General features: G+C 42.7%; 1 protein-coding gene across 6 annotated transcripts in view; it reads left to right on the top strand.

The window, feature by feature from the left end:
• The first annotated feature begins 600 nt into the window (after nt 1-600).
• The window catches only part of magi1b (membrane associated guanylate kinase, WW and PDZ domain containing 1b), a 131,691-nt gene continuing 104,536 nt past the window's right edge, over nt 601-27,755 (top strand). For all 6 annotated transcript variants that reach the window (XM_041033054.1, XM_041033056.1, XM_041033055.1 and 3 more), the window contains exon 1: nt 601-1,405. In XM_041033054.1, coding sequence (XP_040888988.1) covers nt 1,108-1,405 — 298 coding nt within the window. In that variant the 5' untranslated portion in view covers nt 601-1,107. The remainder of the gene's footprint in view (nt 1,406-27,755) is intronic.

Here is a 27,755-nt window from a genome sequence, read left to right on the forward strand (position 1 = left end):
TGATCTATTTTCCCATTCACTACACAAAAAACAGAGGCAGATGATTTGTCAGGTAGAAAACTGACAAGAAATTATGTAAACCATGCATAAGCAGACTTTATTGAATCTTTGACTTAAAATTACCTCAGATATAGCAATTAGTATCTGTGTCTCAGTTCTTTTTTTTTCTTGTCTGGGCCATTGTAACATCTAATAAAAAGGAAAGGAATGTATATTACTATTTTAAGTACCCTACAGGCAGCAATAAATTTGGCATTTACGCTGCAAATGTCTCTGCTTCAGAACATGATTCATTAGCATATAATATGCAGCATTAAATGAAATTTATTAATTCACATAATCTCTGGTCTGAAACAATGAAAATTACAAGGTTAAATATTATCATATGATACGTTACTCCACATTTCACATTCCAAAATAGCAGAGATTGAGTAAAATTCCCACTTATAATAATAATTTCATAACATGCAGTGTGGCCACTTTGGTGACGGATAATTCATGTGACCCAGTCCGGAAGCCAATATTTCCGACAGCCTATGAATGCAGCACGAATAGCAACACATTCCCAGCGCCACGGCAGAGCCCAGAGTGGGAATGAGATTCAGCTAAATACACTGGAGCGTCGTACCTGGTTAAAGGAGCAGAGGACGGTGACAGCAGCCGATAAAGTCAGCGGTCTGATGCGGAGAAGAGGGAGTGCAGCCGCTGTTTGAGTGGAGGAAAGAAAGAAACATCATTTAAAGTGAGTTTAAAAGAAAAACCGAGAGGATTTAAAAAGTGGACACGAGACGCGAGTGGGACCGTGGCAGATGTAAGATGACATCGATAAAGGAGGATTAAATTGCGGGGATGTTGAGAAAATAATGAAAACAATATTGGCACAGTAACGAGTGACTTCAGTGCGGACAGGAATGGCTTGATTTCTCACCCCGGGACAGCGGTGGGACAACACAGTCTGAGGCGCTCATGTTTCTGTGGAAGGGAAAGAAAGTTTGCTGCGCTTCACTCGGATACAAGTCTACTTTCTGCGAGGCATTGCTGCCGTGACCGTTTCTCATCCCAGTGGCAGAGCCCGCTTGGTTTGGTGTCGGCTTGTAACTGTTCACAATGTCCAAACCGGCGCTAAAGAAAAACCACTGGACCTCCAGAGTGAACGAGTGCACCGTCTCCAAAGATGCCCGTGGCGACTTGAATGTGCCGCTGCGCGGCGGCGCGGAAAACGGAGAGTTCGCCTACATCGGGCAAGTTAATGAGGATGTCGTGGTTTACAAAAGTGGAAAATTAAGTGAAGGGGAGCTGCTGCTGGAGGTCGAGAACCTCGCTATTTCGGGATTACCCTTGTACGACGTGCAGACAGTGATAAAGAACTGCAAAGGTCCCGTCAGGTTGAAAACTGTCAGGCAAGGTAAGGACTGGAAGAGGCAGCCCCACTGGCAAAACTCCGTTTAATCTTTTGCACTTTAATGTTGTCCAGTTTACTGAAAAGTGACAGGGATTGAAATATTTGTTCCAAATCTCATATAGTAACTGAAGGAATGACTTTTCAATTCGGGACACATACATTACATAAAATGTCAAATTAAACTTAGTGGCTTATCAAAAGAGAAACTTTTAATTTGGCTTTGCTTCCAGGGAGGAGTTCTGCGGTTTTCCTTGAAGTTAGTGAAATGTTTAAGCAAGTTTTGCTAAGCGAAATATGAGTTTGTCGAACTGAGGAGTGGTTGCTAACTCTTCAGGAAGTCGTGACATTTTATACCTGTGTGTGTGCAAGGCCACCTTAAATTGACAGATTTTTTTGAATGGCATTTGGGTTGTACCTTTCTCTCTCTCGAGAAAATGCCACTTGTCGGGTCCAGGGAGATGGAAACAACATAGGCACACATTGTTTATTCAGCTTTCCCTTTTGTTCTGTCCTTACCATCCCTTTCAAATGGCTCAAATGTTGAGAAACCTCTCCAAGTAATTTATCAGCTTGTGGCATTTTAGCTTTCTAGCCAATAGTCATTCAGCACCTGAAATAATCAAATCCTTACAGGTGTCACCCCCATTACTTGAATTAGGAAGAAGCCAGCCTAATTAGGCTACACTTTGACTCCATTTAGGAGGCCTGTAGGAATACCATGATAACATAGGACATTACAAGTAAGCCAGACACATACGAAAGAAAGAAATGAATATTTAGTTATATTAAATCCATCTGTTGTCTACTAAACATACAGATGATAAGCAAAGTCTGGCTTTGCCTGGGCCTTGTTTTGTGGCCTTATCTGTTAGGTCTATTGTATCTGTCGACTCCTCAAACAGGCCAGACTGGCATCCTTTGTGTAGCACCTAACAGGAATGGGAATATCAGGCACCCAACACAAACACGAACATCAGGCCAGTGCGGCTGGTCTGTCTTGTTCATGGTCAGCTTGACTCAGCAGGGCTTGGCAGTTTGACACTGAGCCACTCTGACAGGCTCCCAACGTGGTAAAGCAGAAGGCTGAAGGGATGCTCGAAGCCAGCCTGGGCCACACTAACTTCCTGTGGAGACAGACAAAAGAGCAGCAAGTCTTCAAGGACAGTTTCACATATTTATAACCTGTGAACGCCTGCGGCAATATTGACCGGGCCAGTACAGAGGAGGCAAGTGTAGAATCCAAGTACTAGCACATTAACTTCGGGCCAGTATTATGATAATCACGGTCATTCAAGACCAGATAGCTGGGTTGGTCTTGAACTGCATAGAAAATTTTGTGCAATCATGTTATATTTCCCATCACTTAACCAGTCGAATCACTTGCTATGGTCTCTGTTCAGAAAAAAATTCCTCTGACTTTTGTTTTTTTTTTTTTTAAATGTGAAATTTCTCTTTAAAAATTTGCATGCAGCAATTATAATATCATGCAGTTGAAAATATTTTGTTTTTAACAGCCCTAATTAAGTATCAGCACAAAAAGAACAAACTAAAGCTTTTATTTTTTTTATAAGTTGTTATTTGCACCTGTACCTGACATTTCAAAATGTCACAGTAGGACATGTGCACACCCACACAGTCCTGAGAAGAGGTCTGATCAGGATAAATAAGTGAAAACACCTGTGTGGTGAATTAAGAGTGTGTAGATTCTGGTGGTATAATACATCTGCCCGGAGGTATTGCTGGTATCTGCTGGTATTAAAATGAATGTAACAGATCAAAAATATTGCTGAATCACTCATTTTTTTTTATTACTGCATTTTTCAGAAATATCAGCATTTTTGTTAATGCTCAGGCACTTGAGTTAAGTTTTATTGACTTGTTTCCCGTTGATTCTAAATTGTGGTCACTACAGGTAGCTCTCCTTCTCCCACACAGTAACTGCAGGGGTAGTGTTTTGTGATAAAACTCTTGCTACAGGAAAAAAAAAAATCACAGCAGTAAACAAATCATAGTGACAAGTGGTGCCTGTTTGCCTGTGCTGAATTTAGAGAACTTTATGGAATCTTTTTTTTTCACCTCATGTATCATGATCCAGAGTTGACTGTGCTCATTCTACCTGCAGCTTGTGATGACTTCAAACAATAGCAGGAAACTCCCACTTTAAGCCAATCAGAAGTCTCAGAGCTCCCAGCTCCCACTTTTTTCCCCTTGTACCCATCTGGGGATGTTGGGTGTCAGAGCCATACAGTGCCACATGATCAGATTCCATTTCAAGCTTTTAATAATTCACGCTGTCTGGGAATTTCCCTCCCTAATCAGCCTTAATTGGGAAAATATGCTTGGCAACAAGGGCCATCTGTAAAATCTAAGTGACCTAATTTTACCCAGAGCTTGTGTCATTTTCTCACTTTAATCAAGTGAGATGTGAGGAGAGGTACTGCTGCGATGCCTTGGCTCACTGATGTTCAGGAAGCCTTTGCCGCTGTCGTCTGGCAGCAGTAGAAGGAGACGTGTTGAAAAGTGTGGGGTTGAGACCTTCAGCTCTCGGTTCAGTCCTGTTAACGCAGGGGCATTTCTAGACTGAGCTGATAGGAGGCTCTAACCAGTGCTACTGCAGAGATTGTAATGTTTGCTTTGGGTATCAGTGAAAAAGAACAACACACACACACACACACACACACATTTACACTGCTGAACACACACCCTTAGCCCAAACTACGAGAAGTCCACTTTGCTGTGTATTGATCGGGCAGAAGCTGTGGAAAAATAACTGTAATGTAATTAAGGACTGCTACATACAAACACAGACATGCACTCTCACTCCTCACCCTTTCAAACAAGCAGCCTGACCTAATCCAGTTTAATGTTTAATACTCACACACACACAGAGAAGTGCTGTAATGACAGGATGCCATGTTTGCAAACAGACATTCCCATTATGATAAAGGCTTGTCAATCTGACCAGCCCCCTCCCGGAACTTCTTTATGGATAATCTTCATAAGAAGATGACCTACTGCTCCACATATGCAAAAGGATCGCTGGATAACATTGTGGATAACACATACACAAACACATGCTTGTGCAAACACACAGTCACAGCAGAGAGGTTTTGAGATTGAGAGCAGATTAGTGTCATGCTTTCTCCAGTGTCACTACACATGTTGGGTGTGTTAATAATCAGGGAAATATTTATGACGGCGCGTGTGAGTGTGTGTTTATGTACTTTATATTTTTCGTATGGATGGAAAGATGGGTGCTGTGATGTTCTAAGTTCAAGATTAGAACTGTAATTAAGATTTAAGGTGAGGCGTATATTGGTAATGTCAGGGCTAGAGATTGTAGCCAGCAAAGGTTCGTCACGTCACATTCATACACATTCATACACACACAATGGGTGTGTATTCATACACACACACAATGGGTGTGTATGAATGCATGTGTGTGTGTGTGTTATCCGGACATGAAAAATGGCACAGTGGCCTAGAGTTCATGGGTTTCCCCAGGCAGGCGGTATGCTGTGTGTGAGTCGCCTTAGTCAACAGGATTTGTTGCATGTGATCACGCTTTCACACACACACACAAACTAGAAATTTGAATCCTCTTCACGTAAAACCAACCGTTGCTCTGTCCCAGACCAATCAGGAATCGGAGTGCTGCAGCTTCAGAGGAGTGTATTTCTTTCCAAGCTGCGTTATATTATAGAGCTGGTGTGATGAACGAGACCTCACTAGCCATAAATTTCTGGAAGCAGAAAATACTCTCCCTTTCATATGGCAGTGCGAGTTGCTAACTAGGGCCCTCCTGCTCAAATTTACAACACTGTGTTACTGCATTAACTCCAGGCTACGCGTGTGCATGTGTCAGTGTTTCTGGCAGAGATTGCATATGGAAGTGTTTATTTCCTTTCTCTCAGCAGGAAGTTGGACACCCCTCCTCGCACCAACCATTCTTCCACCTTTGTATTCTCTGACAGCGGTGGAACGACTTCACTTCCTTCCTTATAGCCTGGCTTTAGGAAAGATCTCTGGCTTCAATTTCAGGGCGTGTGTTTATTTCTATGTCAGTGTGTGTGTGTGTGGGTTCGTGAGTGCGAAAGAGGGAGAGATAGAAGTCACATGTGTACGGTATAAGCTACTTTGAGCAAAATTTGTGTTTATGTGTGTGTTGGTGCTCAGCTTAAGCTCTGCGTTTAAATACACTGGAGGGACACTCAGTTACCAGCTAAATAGACCATGAAATGCTGTCTCATTAATGCAGTGGGTTTTTTTGTAATCCCACTAAAGAGGTACATATGCACATGTGCGCAGTCTTTCCTCTTGTTTCCTGAAGAATCGTCTTTCTCTTCCTAATTAGCTCAAGTGTAGGCTGTTGTATTGAGTGTGAATGGGAGTTGGTCACACTTGGCACTTGCAGTTACACACTCTGTCAGAGGAAGAGAAAGGCCAACTAATTTACGATAGCGAGTTTAGTTTAGGCGGGGGAGGCAGTCAGGCATTTCCCTTTGCTTTCCTTTGAAGGCTGCTCTTATACAGTGTCCTCAAATTGTGTATATGCGCAGCAGAGGAGTGTGTATTTCGCGTCAGGATTTAGACACATTGGACAAAAATTCCTGAAGACAGTCCTGAATACCAACAAACATCAGGGCCAAAGGGAAGCACTTTCTTTAAACATTAGGTGACTACACGAGTCTCTCAGTGACCTTTGCTGTGGCCTACATGGGAAATCAAAGCATCTGCCTAGTTTCTAAAAGCAGCTGTTGCTTTCATAGCTGTTGTAGCTATTGCTGAGGAAGTAGGTGAAGAGATCATTGACAGTTTCTCCTCGAGACCCTTAACGGTATAACTCTGAACCGTTTCTAAGGAAATCTGTCAACACTCTCTTTTCTCAGTGGTCAGTTGTTGAGGATTTGTAGCACAGTCATTTAACCGCGCTGAGCTTTTTATTTCCCCCCCCCCCATCTGTCAGACCATGAAATGATGAGTCCCTTATGTGTGTCAGAAAACACAGTGAAATTAAAGCCTTAAGCTTAATATCAGGCGGCTTTGGTTCACTACCTAAAGTAACTGTTAACCTAGCCAAAGTGTAGGATGAGTTGACAAATCTACTCAGAAGGCCTTCTGACTGCCTGGTTAGCATAATCCCCCAGCTGGGAGGTACATTTATTCTCATAGTGAAATTAGCCTCCAGCCTTAGCAAAAGTTGAACGTCCTAATCAAAGGCTTTTTTTTTGTCAAGCGTTAAGATCCTGAAAATATGCATGTTGTTTCAGCTGCTAAAAGACTTAATGCTAAATCCACTCCTTTGAGGTAGTAATTTTTTTTTGTACAGTTACTACTGTGTTCACTACAACAGAAGTTATTTTTCTTCATTATCAATTTATTCTGTCCACTAGACCCACCGAAAAAGTGAAAAGTCTGGTGTTCTGTGGGACATCACACACCCCATCCTTCCCCTCGTAGTAGCATTAATACTACTACTACTTGTCAACTATTGGCTTGCATTATTGATCAGTGTTATGGTGTTTGGGGCTACCACTCACACAATCTCTTACCTCAGCTCAGGGTATCAGCTTATAGTGATGATCTGATACCAGTGTTCTTTGTCCCAACTTTAATATCTGTATACCAACTCTGTGTGGAACTCATTTTTATGTTAGGTAACATCAGGGGCTGTTGTGGGACTAAAAACACAGTATCTTCTATGTGCATGCCTAATTCTGTCCCACTCAGTTGTCTCTGCTATAGCCTTGCTAAGCTAAACCAGCAGTTAACCAGCAGTGTTCCTGCTTTCAGTGTCTGCGGGTAAAAAAAGACATCCCATGAGGGAAGTGCGGTTATCGGGTGGTGTGGACGTTAAAAAGAGAGTTACATGTATAACTATGGTTCTATGAATTTTGAATGACAGCCAGATGTAGTAGTGAAGCATTAAAATTGGTGAAAACAGATGAAACATGTTGGCGTAGAAGGTGCAAAGTAGAAGTGAAGATACTGGAACAATAATCTGACAGATCTGTGGGGGGTGAGGGAGGGAGGGGGGGGGGGGGGGGGGGGGGGGGGGGGTGAGGGAGGGAGGGAGCGGAGTTTGTGAGTGTAGGTTTGAATGCATTTTTTGAATTTGTGAACAAGGTGTGTTCAAGCTAAAACACTGTGTTACTCTTCGGAGTTTTTCAGGTTTTAAGCGTTACCCAACCGAGATGACTTGCAGTAACAAAGCAACCTTTCGAATGGTAAATGCTGCAAATGTGAAGTAGGCGAGTGGTGAAATTTTCTCCCGAGACTTCAACCTGCAGCCACATCACAAGTAGCTGATGCTTCACAGTCTCTCTGCCAGCCTTCACTGTGTACAGAGTCCTTGCAGTGTTTGAGCACGGGCAGCTCTGTTCTGTGCCCCGTGTGAAGTCAGGAATGGGATCATATGCATGCCTGCAGATAGTAATGGTGGGTGTGCGTGCATGCATGTGTGCCCCTGTGCGTGGCAGACAGGCTGACGTGGCCAAGGCTTTCTGTCAGCTCCGCTGCTGTTAAACTCAGTTGAGATGTGGTTATGTCTGCAGCGGGCACAACTAGGAAGCAAAATGATGGGATTGGTAGTGGCTGTGGGCATTATTAATATGGCTGAGACAAGACCCAGTGGCAAGTGGATGTGCCCAAGAAAAATGCTGCTAGTCTCTTCAAAAGTTGAAGTTTTTATAAGTTCTTTTGTAAATCAGTGGGGACTGTGCTTCAGCACAAAGAAACGCAGTTAAGTGCTGGTGCATTTTTAAATCCCCGTCATGTTTCTGGAATATGACTGTGCTGCATATTTGACTTCTTGTGATAACGAGATGGTAAAAAGACACTCAGAAGCTTACATGGAGTTAATCTGTTGTCTTTAAAGCAATCATCAGCTTTGTTATTTTAGTTGTGGATGCATCCTGAAAATCTATACTTAATATGTCAGGCTCCTTGAGATACAAAGGCCTTTCTTCCTTAATTACATTCTGGTTGAGGCCTTGGGGTCTGTTTACACAGATCCCATTAATGTAAAGTCTTTGGGAAGCTTACCCATGCACATTTCATGTGCACACGCAGACAAAACAACAGAGTATCTACAGGTTTAGAGAACAGTCTAGCCCTGATTAAGAGGATTTAGACTTGAGTCTGTTTGTTAAGACACACACCACATAGCCACACGCACACAAGCACACTCACAAGTCCCAGACTCCCGGGGTCTTCCGTCAGTGGCAGTTATGCGGCACACAACAATGCCTTGCTGAACCACACTGCCTTATTCCTCCTCCTCCTCTTCCTTCTCATCTCTCGTTGCTCTATTCATCTTGTCTGCACTCTTTATCTCTCCCCTCCACATTCACTCTGCTCTGAAGATGGGAGGAATTGTGATGGCTCATTATTAAGGGGCAGCCTATTCTGACCGAGTCCCCTACCCTGTCCTTTTTCCTGCTTAGGTCTCCAAATGAAAAGAATCTTCCAACAGGTCACTTCACAGCAGTCATGGACAACAGTGTGTGTAGCAAAGCATTGAAGATGGCTTTATGTGGATGGTAGTCAGTGTGAGGGGGACAGTGAGGTGGGGGGGGGGACTGAGGGGCATTTGACATAAGGGAGACAGATTAATAATCTATGTTAGCATGTTTTGTTAGGAGGTGTTGTGTTGAAGTATCTCTTGGTGTGTATTTGTGGAAGTATTTTACTAATTTGCTGTTTGCTAAGCTTAGTTGCCACTAGTTACTGTTGACATGCCTGTCAAGCTTTCTGTTACATGGTATACGTGCAGCTTACAATGACAACGGTGGCAGATTTATCACACAAAAGTCTTCTTGATTTCAGCAGAGACAGACAACAGCAGCTAACTAACTAAGCTCACATTGCCTCAGGTTGACTTTAAGTGTTTCAAGATAGATTTATGCTTTATTCTTTGTAACAGTATGTTTAACTTTTAACATTAAAGAATATAGGCTGTTCATAATGAGGATTAGCCAGAGTGTCAAGCAAACGTAAAGCTGTCTTGGATAATGAGTTTCGGCTGAAGTTACGTAGTGTAAACTTCCCCAAATGTTTGTAATCATTGTTTGTAAAATCCAAAAAAGTGTTTTGCATTTCTGTGTGTGAGGCTTGAGCACAGTTAAGAAGAACCCTGCAGTTCTTCCATCTGGAAATACCAGCCTGTGTGATGGTGACCATCGTTGAAAGCAGCCTCGATTGAAAAAGCACGCGTGTCCTGTGGTTAGCTTGGAAGCCTTCAGGACACCAAATGGACTTGGTAATCTCTTATGATGGCAGGGGAGATATGGTTCTGTCATCAGCTTCGCAGGTGGCCTCCCAGTGCTGATAGATGTTCAGTAATAACTGGTTAGCAGCTAAAGGCCAAGTGTGTAACAGCTATCACAACTATCTGATATCTGGACTTTGCTGCACTGTGTGGCCCTGCGTGATGACTGTGCATCAGCTGTTCTGTTGTGTCCCCTAAAGCCGTGCACTCAGAGCAAGACTCAATCACCACTTGTGCCACTCACATTAAACTTGTATTGTTTCCAGTAGTTCCATGCCTCTTCAGCTTAGTAAATGATTCAATTTATGCCGTGGACCACACACAACAGATTTGTTGCCTCTGGTATGCTGTCTGGTCAGCTGAAATGCAAAACATGACTTTAGTATTTAACTGATTGGGTTGAAACAGGACTGGAGAAGGGAAAGTGGTTTATACTTATTTGTGCCGAAAAAAAAAAGAACAAAAAAAGTGAGCTAGATGCCAAACTAGGAGGCAAATGGTTCAGTGCATGACTTAATGTTCATGCTGCTTATTTATCCCCACTATCTCTGGGATATTTTTTATATCAGCCAGTACTTATACAGTTACACAGACATATCAGCTTTCTGTTCTACATAGTATCCATTCAGTTTTATCCTGAGATCTTTTAGCTATTGTTAAGTCTTTCAGCTATCTGCTATTGATGGTAACCATCGAACTCAGAAGTGCCCAAAGAAATAGGCTTTCAAGAAACTGCATCTCTGGCCCGATCAGACTTAATGAGCTTAGGTGAAAGCTGCTTGCAGGGGGAGGTCCAGACCTACTCATTTTGTGTCCAACAGTTAAAACAGGCCTCAGTTTTGGTAAAAACTTACACTGATTTTTGGAAGAGCCTTTGGTGTAATTTTGACTTCTCTCTGTAATTTGCCAGCTAGAAAACACAAAGAAAAATATTACAAGGTGAAAAGTCCACTGACTCTTGAGCGTGTGCGGTCTTGATTACATCAAGCTGTACTGGCAAAACCCTGAAGATGGAGGCCGATCTAATACATTATCAACACCTCCTTAATGACTGTTTCATGCTGATAATGTGGCACAAATAGGACTGAATATTTTTTTTTCTCATAAATTCCTCTCATCCTGTTGTCATAGTAACTGTGTTTGAGCCCACAGCCCAATATAATGTTCTTCAAAGTCAAAGTGGTATTAACTGTTTGCAAATGCCACCTGTTGCGAGTCTCAGTGGTTGCACGCACGGCTATGGAGACAAAACTCAGACGTTTGTTGACTGCTTTGACTGTCTTGGTAGCAGCGAGCACCATGGCTGCACAAAGTTACGCTTTCCCACTGTGGGAGTTTGTGTGTCTGATAGTGGGACATAAATAACATAAAGAGTATTTGTATACGAGCATTTGAAGGTCAGTACACATACTGTATGAAAATTACAACAGAGAGACTTTGTCCTCATTTTTAACAGACGTAGGAGTCCACACATCCATCATTCACTGCACAGGCTTCATTAAACCAGTACAGTGAGTAAAATGTGACAGCTTACTGATAGAGTCTTAATTAGACAAGTGGAGACTAATTAGCAAAGACAGGAAAAGGATTGAGTCTTAATTAAGAGGTCACTGGTGTCCGTCTTCTCTTCTCTCCCCACTGCTGGCATCAGTCACAGATGTTAATGTCTATTGTCTTGAAGTGACATCTGTATGTGACAACTCTGCCACCTTCTATGTGTCAGTGTCAGCAGCCGAGCCACCCTTTTCTCTAACTTCAGAAGTTCCTAAAGTGGATTCAGTTTTAATGAAAATTAGAATTTTGACTGCATTACTCTCCCATCACATGAAAACCAGACGTTGGTTACAATAGCAAAATATAGATGTTTATCTTTAAAATCACTTCAGCATGTTGATTGATGTTTTGGTGATTTACACTGTAAAAAGTGTGTGATGAAAACATTATCTGAGCTGATAATTTGCCTGAAGTTTAAGGATCATATAACTGGAATTTACTCTTCATGTAAATTTTCACCACTTGACTTCACATTTTCACACGCTGATGATAATCCTCTTCCTTTAAGAGGAGGAAAGTGTACATCTTCACCACCACTATCTTGACACATATGATAACATATGATATATCCAGGGATTATGGTGACGTAATCATATGGTGACGTAATCTGCTTAATGGAGCTCATCTTAATGTTATTCTGTCTGAACTATGTTACTTAATCACATTTCACAACAATCTTCCTAAGAGTTTACAGTTTCAGGTTGAGGTTATATATCTTTTGTAAGCAGTATGTTGCAGTTTCTTTCCATGTCTGATCTTATATAGGCTTGACACCACAAAATGCAGTTAACAAGTGTTATGAGGTGGAGAGGCTTGGCTTTATATGCTTTGTATTTTTTTTATATTTCAAGTGGAAACACCCATTTCTCACATAAAATGTTGTGAATTAATTCCAAATCCCGCCTCACTAGTCTTTGTAGTTCTAATTAAAGTAAAACACGGCCTCACAAAAATTTAAATGTAAACTACAAAAAAGCCTCTTGCCCATACAGAGAGGCCGTACTGTCCAACTGGGGCAGTTGTCTGTGTTTTTTTTTTCATAACTAAATCAGCATCCTAATCTATGTTAAATCTATCTGAAATCACATTTTTAATTCCACAATGTTAAATTCTTGCATGTTCATGATACGGCTCGTTGAATGAACAGGGCTGTCAGAGAATAAAAATGACAGTGGGGACAGTGTCGGCAGCTTCTCTCAGACCGCTGTGCTGCTGCTAGTGGTGGCCCGCCGTGACGTCTAATCTGATACCCATATGGAAATAGTGCCATACAGCGGGATTATGGCTTGACACATACCCTCCAGGACTTGTCATCTTGCCTGTATTTTCAGTTTATCTAATGACTGCTCAGCAGCACACTGACTGACTGTCACTGGTCTTGATAGAGGCTTTGTTAAGCTGAGGTTTACCACACATAGCTTACTGTTGACACTCTTTGCAAGTCTTTCATGTGGGCATCGTGATTTTTAGCTGCATGTTGGGTCAGTTGAGCAGGAGTCTGTGTGCCGGGTCAGAATTCCTACTTACCTACCATCACTGCAGCGTCAGGTTCACCTAAACACACACAGAGACTGACACACACACACACGTGAAGTTAAATCCATGACCCATTCTTGTGCATTAAACAGTGGATGCTTAAAGCATGCAGATATAATTCCCAAAGTTTGCATGCAGGGATGTTGTCCCTCTCTCTCACTCATGCACACACCATTGTCTCCCTGCGCTCTGTACTGTTCAGGAATGCTCTGTTTACATAACTGCGTCTGGCCCAGATCAGTATTTTGGTCTCTCAGGTGCCTGCTGTGTGTCACTGACAGTTATTTTATTGGCCCCATTATGACTTGTACTCCAGCAAATGCTGCTGCACCTTACCCAAAACTCCCTCCCTTCCCCCTGTCTGCTGGATTTAGACACAGTGGCCTAGAGACTCCGGGGAAGTTTCAGCACAGTTGCTGAAATGCACTTCATAATTAATGACATTCATTTTTGCACTAAACCTTATGGGAAAGTTGATGGCTCTACTTTTAAAAAAAGTATAAAAATTTCCACCAAGTCAATTATTAGCTTGTCTTACATGTTGCTGCTGTCATGAATGCATGTCCACTCTTTACTTTTCCTGCCCCATACTTACCTACCTGGCATCATTCATCGTTGCTAGAGATAAGACTGGGCAATGTAATACAACTGGGACTGCAGAAATCTTATCAAATTGAATTGTGATCTGTGAATGACGGTTACACTGACTGAAATTCATCTTTCTAGTCGCTCCTGGAAGTGAATTTCCCTAACCGGCCGCATCGTTGTAAAACCAATGTGCAACATCAGCACGCCTTTTTTCTATGATCACTCTCTCTCTCTCACACACACACACCTCTACCCCACACTGCTCCCCCCTTCTTTGATGTTCCCCCTCAATACACCTTGCTGTGAAATAACAATTCGTGTACAGGTGATGTATTGCACCAATCTATATTTAACACATAGAGAATCACCTTTCTTAAAATCTCATTGGCGCAAATAGGCAGTAGATTGCTGGCGAACACAGATGTCCCTCCATGTCCTCAAGCTGTACTGGTTTCCAGAGCTCATAAATTAGACAAGAAATCTAATTTCCCTGTGGGGCTCTTAGGCTCTGAGTACTCACGCTGTTTCTTTTCAGGGGTGGTTGATTTCTATTCTTCTTGATGTAAATGGGCTGATAAGGGGACAGTTGTAACTGGATTGTGGCCTAGTTGCGTGCTGAGTCACCGTGGACAAGTACTATTCTGTCGCACTGACTCTGGGGTTTTTTAGCAGCACGCATGACAGGCCCGTTTGGAGTTGTCTCCTCACGGCCGGAGATACTGTTGTTGTGAGAGGGAGTTTATTACAAGCGTTGAATTGTGTCGGTCCCCAGACTCTGGAGGGTCACGGAAAGCACCGCACTCTTCAGAACAATGTTATCACAGAAAACAGCTGGAAAAGCAGAGTGGGAATGACTGTGATAAGCAGAGTCATTTTCAGCATTGTCATGTGTTACCAAGCTGGGCTGTTGAGTTCTTGTCTCCTTTTGGAGAGACTTCTTTTTGTTTTTCTTTGTTATTGTTCAGCTTTTTTTAGACACATTTTCACACTCTCTGACTTTCTGTTCCAACTCTAATTCCTGTGTGTCACTTCCTTAATCCATTGTGTCGCCTTTGTCCACCATGCGCTTTGTTTTGGTTGATATTTAGAGATACGCTTGACATTTCCTGCTCTGTAGGGTAGAGGAGGTACATGTTTGGGACACTTCGTAAATTGGAGAACATGCCAAGCAGCCCGACAGGTCTCAGTATAATGACATGTTTGGCAGGGGTGTGTTTCATTCTCAGTGTTCAAATACAAAATGAGCCACTGAGATGAGTGTATAATAAAAACCTGTCAACTGACAATGCTAATGACAGAGTCATCATCTGAAAGCTGACTCATGCTGTCAGTTTGCTTGTTTGAAGATAAGAAAATTAAAACGAAATAAAGAGTCGTAGATTAGTTTGGTTTATTATTCATGTTCACCCTCCTCATCTCCACCATCAAACCACAATCAGTCTCATTGGTCAGTTTCTGCCAGAACAGTTAAAGGTGCAGATACATTAAACTCCTGCATGTCCAGAGTGAGAACTCCTGTCTGCCTGTATTGCTGCTGTGTTATTATCAATTGAAAATGTTATTGTCAGATTCCTTTGAATATGAGGCCGATTCTGACTACGGTCTTTGGGAGGTAGAAAAATCTGACTACCACGTATCAGCCAATAGTAATTTTTGTTTTACCTAAACACATAACATATGCTGTAGAAAAAATAACAATACAAATTCCTGAGATTTGCTTTTATTAAATTTGCAGCTTGTGACTTATACTTTCTGAGTATATCACTGTCTCTCAACCTCCATCTTGAATAAACATGTGTAAACCATAAATCTGTTTACAAACCATAAAGAGGACTCTCCCTAAAGTCCAGAACTTGCCTGAGAATTATTGTGAAGTTTCCTTCAGTGGCAAAGTTCAGTGGCAAAGTAATACAGTGATAGTGGTGTATACATCCATGAGTAAGTTATAAAAAGATACTGCGAATAGCTAATTCAGCATACTTTTAATGGTGCCAGTTTGCCAAAAAGTGAACAAATATAGGCTTAAAAAACAGGGATCAAGTTGTGGTCATGGTAACTGAAGGTACAAAATCCATTAACCTGGACTCTTTTCATGTTGCACTATCACTATTTTTAAATATTACTAAGACTCAGAATATCCCATTGACACATTTCTTATATTCCTGCAGCACTGACACATCCACAGTGTCACACTTTGAAAACCCCTGCTTTAATGTAATTGTACCTGCTAGAGACAACAATCTTTTATCATTGTCTTTTAAACTTTCTAGAACAATCCCACATTTTCCGTTTTGTCTTCCAAAGAAAATAGTAACCTACAAAGACTCCACCAGTGCTGCCAGTGAGTCGGTGCGTTTATTATCTCCGTGCGGCCCCAGCCGATGCATTGTCCTTTTGGTAGGAATGGTTGGAATCTTACGCGGCCAGTCAGGGCTGTTTTGCTGTTTATCGTCACAGCGGCTCTGTTTTGCTGACGGTTAGCAGCCCAGGAACATGCCAGTGTCAGACATTCTTTGAGAGTCGTTTACAACAGGAGAGGTACATTTAGGAAAAATGAATGAACGTACAAATGGAGGATGTTGTGGTGTGAGTTCAGTTTTTTAAAAACTGAATAGTTTTTCAGCCATAGGAGCAAACACATACACTCTGATAGGGAAAACTAGCGTTTCTTAATTTGTAGGTGTGGACTGTAATTGACGAAAGAGTTTATTTAACATGGATGCAATTTGTAAGCAATTTCCTGAATCAGTTGCTGAGCATGTTAATGATCAGTCGTTGATTCATCACCTGAGAAAGCAGTCCTTTTATCAAACTGTCCTTTCTGTTCCTGTGTGTGTGTGTGTGTGGTGTGTATTGGCACCTGTTCCCATCACTGAACCAGTTTGGCAGGTTGGGGTGAAACTGCAGCATACGTCCACTGCACCTGTCAGCAGGTGCACTCGGCGGTGCTCGCTGGCAGGGCGCATCATGAGGGCGGGATAAAGATCAGAGATCAGAGGCTGCTGTGCTTCCTGGAAATGCGATCACGCCCGGATAGGCCCCTGTTTTTACTGCACCTCTGCTTCCTCGCTGGTGAATGCAAATTCTGTGGAGGGCAGTTAAACCTCTCCAGCCTTGACGCTTGAATTACCGATCTTACAGAGTTTAAAGTGTCAGGACTGTGTGTTCACTGTAGACGACACTTCACAGAGATTGATTATCTAAGCACAGTTTGGACAGACGTGTCTTTACCCTGGTTAAATACCACACTTGAGCGCTCTCTATCCCTCCTCTCTTATCCCCTCTGTTCATCTGGAGAGTGTAAACATGACGTCTGAGGTGATTGGTGTCAGGTGACCTTTTAGTTGCTGCAGCAACGGGGTCCTAAATCCCAAGGCGCCGGTCATCTCTAGGGGCTTGGCTGATTACTAAATAAAATCTTCCCGGACACGCACACACATGCACACGCACACGCACACGCACACGCACACACACACACACACACACACAGATTTGGAAAGCGGTAGATAAACAGTGGTGGGGAGAGGAGAAACTTTTAGTCTCATGATGTTGCAGGCAGATAACTTTGTTTAGCTGTCTGAGTACGGACAGACCACATTCCTGCCATCTCTCCGCACAGACAGCGAGGCACAACAGCCCTGTTGTACACATCTGGTTGGGGTTGGGTCTTTGCCTCTTATTCATATGTTAGGTGCTTGTGTTATTTTATAGTTTTGTGAAACTACATGATTTGTCTGCAACGAAAATGTCAAAAAAAAAAAATCACTCTTTCCAGCTTCTCAGACGAAGGGATTTGTTGCTTTTCTTCATTTTTACCAGAGAAAATAACTGGCAGATTGATGGATAGTAAAGATTATTGTTCACTGCAGTGCTAAACTTCATTCACTTGTAGGCTCACAGCACAATAAGAGGTTAAATCTGGAAATCCTGAACCTTTCTGAACAGTTCAGATTAATCATTCAGCTTTATTTGTCATATCTTGTGTATATAAATTCCAAAAAGGCAATGGTATTAAACTAGAAAAAAATCACAGGAGAAAAGTGTTTTTGATAGTTTCTGTGCATTAATTACATAGATTAGAGTAATAAGAGCCTCCTTCCATTCGTCTCAGTCATGAATAGAAATATGTAGTTTTACCAGAAAGCCCCAGGATGTGGATTCATCAATGCTCCTCAGCACCTTTGCTCCCCACAGGCTTGCCCTCCTATATAAGCTATAGGCTGGCTGCTCCTCAGTCCCAGCTTCTACTAATCTATGGCGCGCAGCAGAGAGAAGGCCAAGGGATTAGCTTGACAAACTGTCTGGTGAAGACTTACCTCAGTCATTATACGTGTGGGAATATTTTTATCAAGCTTTAGCAAAGAGGCGCAATTATCACTGAAGCTGCCACTGCACGATCTGTGAATTCAGCGAGCGAAGCGAAACAATGACAGGATGTACTGTAAAGCCACTGCTACGTGAGAGATGTAAGCGACTCCTGAGTTTAGTTTAAAGAACTGAAGGGCAGCAGGGAAATATGGGAGAGGTAGCATTAATGTTTCCACAGGAAATGTGTTTCTGGGAAGGGAGTTATATCTGAATTCAGTTTTAAACAAATGATGTCACAGCTTTGCTCTCCATTGTAAAAGAGAGCAGAGGAAAAATGTGTTGCTTTGTTCTCTCAGTATCCAGACTCTTGACCACAGGCCCTGTGTGTGTATGTTTCTGTTTGTGTGTGTGTGCGCGTGTGTGTGTGCTGGTAACCGTGCCCTGGCATACGTGCTTGTGTGTGGTCTAAATACAGCTCTTAACTGTTGCCCAAATCATCGTACGCCAAAAGGCACAAACAAGGTCATAAAAGTGACTTTGTTTTGCTGCTCTAAACATAGGCCGACTCCATATTTTGATACCAGTTTTCCACAGGCGATTGTGTCTTTGTTGGATGTGAGTCAGCAATGGATCTGCATTCGTCTGCTGTTTGCTCATGAAATGTCAACCATAGGCAATATTTTTGTCATTAACACATGGGCCTTGATCGTCAATGGAAGATTTTTGTTTTCTTTGTACAGATTTAGCCATGTTAGCTGATAATGGAGTAATTGTTGCACATTTCCTTTTCATTTTTGCACAGCATCACCTCTTGCAAGGTCGAAATGTTACTGACCTGTGTTTGGAGGTTTCAGATGGGTCCCAGTAAATTTGGGGAAAATCACCCACCCAGACTTTGACCCTGGCTTAGTCTCCACCCACTTTTTTTTGGCAGCTAGAAGACAAAACCACACACACACACACACACACATTAACCCCACTACTCGTTTCCCATCTGCCTGACGCTCAGATGAATTAGAGCAGACACAGGAAAAGAGGCTAGATATGAGTGTTTTACAGTGTGTTTGTGAGTGTATGTGTACCTGCTCATCTGGTTCATTTCTCTGACTTGTTTTGTTTCTGCCCTGCTAAGTGCCAGCTGTACCTGGAGGTATTTCAGCCTGCATGACTCTTGGCACCAAAGCCTATGTCAACCTCAGAGCCCATCACTCTATTTATAGTAGATTTAATAACAGGCAGAGGACAATGTAGGTCTGATTGAGGTGTAGGACAAGAGTATGTTAATATTCATCCCTGACGTGGTGTTTTGTGTAACAAGTTCTTTGCTTAAAATGAAAGATTTTGAAATTTTACCCTTTTATTGCAAATACTTAAGATTCCTTGCAGACAAGTAGAGTTTTACCAGATGGACAAACATATTATAAACTTCAGCTTCTGACATGTGCGTGTAACATCTGATGATCTGTTCACCTGGCAGAGTTCTCCCGCTGTCCCAAATGCTAACTGACATCGTCTTTTAAGTTTAATATGACATATAGATTGCAAACAGCCGTATTATAGGAAGGGTGGGAGGATCTCATAAACATAAAAAATTCGAAGTGAATTCTGGTTTGCGCTTTCATGCCCGGCTGTGATTGCACAGACCGATCCAACTCCACGGACGCTGCAAACGCACTCATCGGTGTGACGCTGCAGCAGTCTCACTTTTTGTGGGCACATTTTATAAAATAAAATTAAAAACTGAGGTTAGGCAGTTATGAGTTTCTAGTCGTGGGAACCAGAAAGAACAAGCAGAGATTACCTCATTTTGTGCTCATTAGCATTTTAGCTCACACCCATGTTAACTTAATTTCAGTCTCTTTTGCTCTCTCTCTCTCTCTGGGGACCTCTCTTTCTCCTACACTGATTGAAGAGAGTGCGTTGTATGTCATAAAATCTGGGTGTGGATAGTTTTCTTCCAGTATCCGTGGTTGCCTCGACTCAGCCTTATGGAGCCGAGAGAGCCCCTAGGACTTGAGCCCAAAACTGGCCCGGCTTTTCCACCCGCCAAGCCCCTTTACTCTCCCCTCCCCTCCCCTGAGACTCATTCCAGCGTTCAAACTGAAATCAATCCTCTACTCTGTCGCTCTGAACCCCTCCTCCTCCTCTTCTCATCTCCCTCATTCTCTCTCCTTTCAGTCACCTCCTCCTGTCCTCCATCCTTTTCCCCCAAGCCCATATTGCCAGGAATCCAATTACATCACATGAGAGTAAAGCCAGTCTAAAGCCTACTGCTTCGGTCCTCTGCTTCTTAAACTCATCCCTCTCTCATGTCTTTTTTCTACTTCTTCTCCCATCGGGTAAAGGAAGATCCACCACCCCCTGGGCGTTTGCCCCCCAGGCGTGTCACTCCGCCCAGGGTCAGTGTCACCTCGTGGCCCCTCCTCTCCGGGCCCTGGGTGCCTGGCTTTCTTTGCGTTCCCACACTGCACGGTGGCTGTGTTGACACTGTTCTAGTGGTGCTGTCATGTTTTTCTGACACACAGCAGGTGAACCATGAATGAGAACAAGGCCAAAGCAAGGCCGTGGATGGGTGGATGATGGCAGTGGGTGATACTGGGGGAGGGGGTGAGTCAGTTGACAGCAGTGTTTTTGGTGGTTTGGAATTTTGTGCTGGTTTTTTTTTTTTTTTTTTTTTTAATGTTCAGCTGAAAGTATTTGTTCAGGAAAAAATACAGACAGGTTTAGAGACTCACTCCACCTGCATGTTTTTTGACTGTTAGAGGAAAATATGTGTATTTTTGAATATCATCAGTGGAGGCATTCTCAGTGAAATTGATCCACAGAAAAATGACACCATAAATTCACTTAGCTTTAACTTAGAAAAAGCATCAAAATGGTTGTAATTTGTTTTTTATTCGACGGCAGTAATGTGGGCGTGGATGAGATGGTTTATATTCCATGTTTGTGTCTTTGTGTGTGTGTGTGTTTGTCAGACATCACTGGCTGAATCATTAAGCTGTCGGGATCCTCCGACAGAAGGCAACAGATATTACCTCCATATTTCATGTCAGGAAGAATGGACGTGCCCTGCCGGTCCCCCTGTCTAATCAGCCCAAAGTGGACTGTGCCAATAATCAACAGCCACAAATCACTCTCATTTCCTGTTTTGCGGTGAAGTGTGTTGTTGTTGTTGTTATTGCATTCTTTTTCTTACAAATTCCACTGTGCCTTTCCAATCTGCAGCATGCTGTGTAGGCTGTGGCAGTACGCTAGGAGTGGATAGGAGTGGCAGTACAGAAGAGGGACTGACAGACTGGATTCCCTCGGCAGAGAAATTATGTGACCGTGTGTTGTTGATATGTGATTTCACCCACTCCGGTTTGCATAAATCAAAGGGAAAAGTCAAGATAAATGGTGACGTACCTACAGCTTATGTCTGGATCTATTCTGACTTGTGCTTTTGTATTTTTCTTGCAGTACTTACAACTGGAACACTAAAAAAGGTTACAGGTGATTGCATAGATACTGTAAGCTATAGGAGAGATTGGTGCAAATACGTTTTTAATGGACTGGAATCTGCATTTTCAGTCATTTGTTTATCGTAACCCATTGGACTTTGGACATGCCATCTGTCAGAACTACTCCATAGCACTCTCTTTAAAAACTGCAACTGTTTCCTAATGCACGGAATTGCACCCAAATAAGCTGTGGAGTGGCACTTGCAGATAAACATAAGCCAGCAGATATCCACTCTTGCTTTGGTTAAAAAGAACGGTGCATCGTGCATCTAAAGTGCAGCTGTTGGTTGAAAACTGCACTTGAAATGTTGTTCATACTGGGGGATAATGAGATGAGGGTATAAATTCTGTCCAAGCATCCTGCCGTAACAGTTCAGGCTGAAGCTCCGCCCTGCTGGAAACCATGAAAGGAGATCTGTGATGCAGGCTGTCTTTCTCTCTGCAGAGCTGTTCGACTGTCAAACATTTAAATTGGATCGGCTTAATTGATTTTAATATAGAACTATTTGATAAGCTATATTATGTGAAAAATACACATAGGGAATTAAGACTTGGGAATGTGTTCAATATTAAATGGCCTGGAGTGGGTTCAAATAATATTCTATCTCCCCGAGATCAACTTTAAATGTCAGGTTTGGGCGTCACTTCCTCAGTATTCAAGAGCAAGGATTCATTTAATGTATAATGTCACCACTCACCACTCTAGCTTGGCCTATTTGAAACACATAGCTGAATGCTGAATGTGGCAGTTTGCAGAACACTTGGTAAAACTATAAGAAAGTAAAACTTTATCAAAAAATGAATCTTGGAAAGCAGAAAAGATCACAGATTGATGATATAAAGTACGAGAGAGTGTCTGAAGTAGGATTTTTACTTTAAGCCCTTTGTTTGAGAGAGTGTGTGTGTGTGTGTGTGTGTGTGTGTGTGTGTGTGTGTGTGTGTGTGTGTGTGTGTGTGTGTGTGTGTGTGTGTGTGTGTGTGTGTGATGGATTCGATGCATGCTCAGTTGTGTCAGATGCTGGTGCTTGTCTGTAATAATGACTCCCTCCCACTGCTCAAAGAGGAGGAGTGTAAACATACTCAGACAAACTCTCCTCCTCATCCTTCTCTCTCTCTGCTCTGTCACCATCTCTCTTGTTCAGTTCACCTTTCTGTTAAAGCCCCACACTCTGCTTGTGATGTGGTATCCTCCTATATTTGCCCCTGTTTATGTTTCATGTGATGTGCTATCACTCATTTTGATGTTGAAAAGTTAGTAGACCGTTTTCTTTCTCTAACCTAATCTGTAAGTTAATTGGTATAAGAATTGATATTTTCTTTTTTTGTAAGCACTGCAACATAAATTAGTCCTCAAGAAAAAACCAAAAACTTTTATATTGGGTAATGTATGATTCATTATCCTTGATTGAAGTAAACATAAATGAAATTTACTTTGCTTACATCCCCATTTTCATGTGGTAAACCAGCTGTAAACAGCACATTAAGTCAAAATGATTCATCTGGTTTATATTTTCCTGTGATAATCTTTTATCTTGTCAGGAAATTCCTCTGCCAGCTCTCCTGACCTGACACTTCATCCCGCTGAGTTCTAGCAGTAAAGAGACGTCAAAACGGTTGAAATCCTCAAACTTTATGTCAGTCACTGCAGAGGAATAAACTTGCTCTGCACAGCAGACAGGTAAAAAAAAAAAATACACCGCTGCTTCTCAGTTCTGCCTCTGTAAACTCTGAGCATGGCAGACTGAGCACCCTGACTGGCACAGCCCCTCATAAAGCTCCACAACCCCTTAGGCAGCATGCTAATGTAAACGCTGTGCTCCGCTGCCCCTATTTTAATCACAACCATATGCCTCGCATTCCTCCCCCTCGGGACCTGGACCCCGGTCCTACCTACAGTCAGCCAGTGATACGACAGCCACTCTGTTAGCGATCTTGTTGATTTGCTTGGCCGAAACACCTCATATCAGCAGACCGCCTTTTTGAAATGTTATATTTCAGTCGAGTTCATATCACACCTGATGAGGCAGGAGCGCTAGCAGTTGTAAAAGCAAGCTTGTGGTCCGACTATCAAAACTGGAGCTGGAAAGCTGCAGGAAAAATAGATGAATAATGCACTCTGCTACCTCACATTGCAGCCGTGGGGCCCTTGAGCAAGGGATTTAACCCCCATCTCCTCTGCCAGAACCTAAGGTTAAAATGATGAGTTGAATGGGCAGACTTATTAACTAACCTGTGGCAGAAAGGAAATGTCTTGTCTTGGTAAGTTGTTTTTTTTTAAAGTTGTTTTTACCGTTTTCCAGGGATAAAAAGACCAAATTATCAACTCACCTTATTCACTAGCAGACGTAATGTGAACAAGACTACAGTCTACAGCCGTGCTGTTAGAGCCATTCTTAGAGCCACTCCTCTGCGGTGGCTGATTAAAAAAGAAAAAAAAGTTTCATATAATGTTATACCAGTTACAACAAGGAGCAAAGAACAGCCTCTTAGAAGCTACTTCTCAATCAGGAAGGTATAGTATTTGATTCAAAGCCTCTGATTTGCTTTGATTTGGCCATGTGGCCAGACAGAGACTCTCTGGACATCAGTATCCTTGCTTGGCTGAACACTGTTGCCTTTATAGAGCCTCATTTCTTTGAGTTCCACTTCTTTCTAAGCATTGCTGAGTAATTGTAAATATCCTTGGCCGTTATCTCTTTAGAGTAGTGAAATCTCTGAATACTAAGTTGTTGTGTTCCTCTTTAGTGTGACTCATTGATTTTGGGAATAGTGTATTGTGTTGTTTTATGTGGGGTTGATTAGCTGATAAATTGCTGCCCCATAAGGCCCTATCTCACCACTCGGTAAGAGCGGGGAGTTATCTGAGGACGCAAAGCAACACACCGCTGCGGCAGCCAGATGGTGACTTGGTGTGTGTTTGTCTCATTTGACACGACTTGTGTCTTACGCATTCTCGCTTTCCCCCGTCCTCTTCTCCTCCTCGTTCCTTCCCATTCGCCCTCGTTTCATCCACCCTAGTTCCCTCGGTTGGTCTTCTCCTGTCGTCCCTTCACGCACCCTCGATCGCTCATGTCTGTCTGACATTTCACACTGTTCCCCTGCTTTGTCTTCTGAGACTGTGATGGATTGCTTTTACCGGGCTAACAGCTTTGCATTCATCACACCTGCTGAATGATTTTCCAAACATGATTTTTTCCCCTCTATCAATAAACTAGGTTTTGTTTTGGTCTGGACTAAAAAAAAAGGAGTAAAGACCGGCCAGATGTACTTAGGTGTTTGATTTCTTTCGAAGACAGGCGTGACCTGGGGCTTTGTGTTTCATGTATTAACACAGAGGAATAGAACAAGAAGCAGTTTTATTAGCTTTGATGTAGAAAGAGCAGTTTGGCAGAGTGAAAAAGAAGGGATGAAGAAGAGAAAAACAAGAATGTGTGTCTGAGGAGAGACACACTTTCTCTATGCTATGTATGTGGTTGGACCTGCTTGGTTGGGTTGTGGGTGGTCTGATGTCATCATTCACACATGCAGCCAGTTTCTGGCTTGGTGCTGCACAGCTCAGCTTCAGTTTCAGTGCACATACACGTGTTTCAATTCCCTATCTGTTCTTTCTTTGATCTCTCCTCACATCTACTGTTAAGGCACTTGGAGGGCGCCTTCAAGGCCCTTTTTCTCCTCCACTCCTTGGGGCTCTGGGAAAAAAAAATAGCTGTACAAACAACAGATGTGCACTCTGGTCCCAGACCACCACTTCCATTTTCAAAGAATGGCATGTTCTCAACCCCTTGACATAACTTAACAAAGGAGGTATCTTGAAAGAACATTGGTGGTCTTTTGTTTGGGCTGTGAAACGTCAGCCCACCTTCGTGCGTGGGTGTGCTGATGGACACTTCCCTTCCCAAATCGCTCCTTCGATTTTTTTTTCTTTTACTGTTTTGAAAGAGGCAGTGTTAGGATCGCGCCTACGGCCCTTCCCACTGTCACACTGTGACAAATGAGCGTGCTCGTTTATGTGTGTGCATGCTTGTACAGCCACCAGCAAGTGTCCCGTACAGGTTGAGTCACTGTAGACTTGCTGAGAACACAGGAAAATCGCCTGAACTCTTAGAAAACAAGCAATCTCTTTTGGAAAAAAAAAAAAATCCAGTGAAGGTAAGATCTGTGCTTTGGCTCTTTTCCCAGGAAAATGCCTCCTCAGCTGAATAAGAACTCTTAGGAAGTTGTGTTTGTCATTTTCAAACAATCAGAGTTTTAATAGCTGGTCTCAGGTGGTGTATGTTTTTCACTTGCTGCTTATGATGGTTTGTAAGTATTGTGCAGGGGCAAGCACTGCTCTGCTAAGAGCGTTCTTTCCACTTTGGGATCATTACACAATTCAAGGCGAGATGGGAACGTCACAGAAATAAAAGCCTCTGTGGAATATATTCTTTATGAGAGCTTTATTGCTACTCCTATCGCTGAAGTTGATGTAATTGTTGAGGTGGGCTATGAAAGTGCTTAAAGGTAGAGAAATGCTGCTTCACCTACCTATATTTATGATAAGAATGATGATGATATTTTTTTCTTATGTGTGTATTGTAAGGGCTGCTGCTGTGCCTCTGCTTAGCAAGCTTACACATCTACAGTGTGGAACTGTAGATGTCCAAACACAGGAAATGTGAGTTCAGCCTCATCACCTCATTGTGTCCCCACAGCCTATATCGCTTTTTGATCTTTTTGTCTCCTCCTCTTTTCCCCCTTCCACACAAGTTTTCAAACTTTATTCCACTCTTTGGATTTCAAAATAAGCAGCGCAAAAGTCAGAAGTGCTAGAAAAGAAATCAAACAAGATGGAGTTGAAAATTTTAAAGCAACTTTATCCCCTCCCTTCTGTCTGACTCCCTTCCTCACTGAAAAGCAGTGTAATTATTTCTGGAAGTCCTCCATAATATGGGCCTAGCAGTTCCACCTGGTGTTTCTCAGTCCACTTTGTCCTTTCCTGCTTTTGGAAGACAACTGAAAGAGAAAGAAACAAAGACATGTAACCCACTGCTGGGAATGATTGGTAGCTTCTGTCTCATAGCAGTGGTATTTTGTTGTGCTTGTAAAGTTATACCACAGTCCCCATAAAGCCAGTTACTTTTTTCTTGCATGGAGGATGTTGCTACTTGCCTGACATCTTTCTCCCTGCCACGTGAATTTTATTGTTTAGCAGCGAGAAGAAAGGCTGTAGTTGAGGTTATTTTTCTACGTGTTTTGCCTTTGAGAGAAATGTTTTAAATTTCTGCCTCGGGGTACTTACTGATACCAAATACCGATCTGCTGTGGAACTGAAAACGTCGGCTGCCTGCGTTGACTGAATTAAAATTGTATTTACAGTAATGTGGACAGGTCACAACATGTGACCCGATCTGCTTAATTAGGTCAGTATCAGCAATGGACCAATGGTATGGACCAATCTGATGATGTGTATCCCTGCTTGTATCTGCCCATGTGTGATAACACAATCCAGATATTAAAATATGAATATTAAATTCAGTTCAGAGGTGAGTAATACTCTACCAAGCTATTTGCAGACACTCTGGCTTCTGTATGGTCGTTATTCTACTGTTTCCAAGTTAATGTAACAATTTAATGGCAAATTGTGAGATGTACAAAGTAGTAAGTTGGAACAGACCTTTTGCTGATCTTCTCTGAATGTTGGGGGGGGTGTATGGGGGGGGTGCAGCAGCAGGGGCTGGCCAGCTGCTTTGTCCCAGTGGTAGCAGCGGGCAGCAGCAGCATGTTGCCATATGGTGCTTCAGCATTTCTGGAATCACTGGACCAGTGGAAGCGACGAGGATGGAAAACTGAATGTGAGGTCTGACGAGAATCAGTCTGCGGACATGTCGGTGTAATATTTCTGTCAATTGCAGTTCACGTTTTGAACACTTTAGTCTGCACACATAATTTATTTTATTATTATTATTATTTTTTTTCATCCCCACATATTGAACTCCTTTGCTTTGCTGTGCTTCCATGCGTTCTTTTTGACGGCGGGTTAGTTGCCATTGAGCATGGCTTATTATTGCAGCTGCAGTGCTGGCAGCAGCTTAGTACATTTAGTCAAGCTGAGGTCAGGAGCAGGTTACCACTACCACTAAAACTGAAGAGGTGGTGTGGTGTGTGTCCCCACTGTAAGATGATACAGTAATTGATCCCACTGCACAGATCCCCGCTCCCACTTTGCTTTATGGAGACGTGATTGCTTCAGAGGTTCATGAAGCGGAGTGATGTAATGCAAAGAGAGATGTGGTCTCCATGACGGCTGACTGAGCCACAGTCAGAAGTAATAAGGAAAGGTTTGCGTTTGGGCGTTAACGTGATGTAAATGCTTCACGCTCATGTCCCATTTGTGAGGTAGATAGATGGATCATCGACCCCTGTATCTATACTGTGACCGTGCCACAAGGCCAGAGACCCGCCCCACAGCTGTGTCCCCTAGAGTTCTGGTTGCTACGATACGCTGTCAGAAAGGCGGGGCATGGGGCCAGGATGGATGTTACTGAGGTGGCTCCGTGTTTAATTGATCACATAGGGGGCTCAGCAGCTGGGGGGGGGGGGGGGGTGCATTGCACGCTGT

The sequence above is a fragment of the Toxotes jaculatrix genome, chromosome 3, assembly GCF_017976425.1.
Source record: "Toxotes jaculatrix isolate fToxJac2 chromosome 3, fToxJac2.pri, whole genome shotgun sequence".
Taxonomy (NCBI): domain Eukaryota; kingdom Metazoa; phylum Chordata; class Actinopteri; family Toxotidae; genus Toxotes; species Toxotes jaculatrix.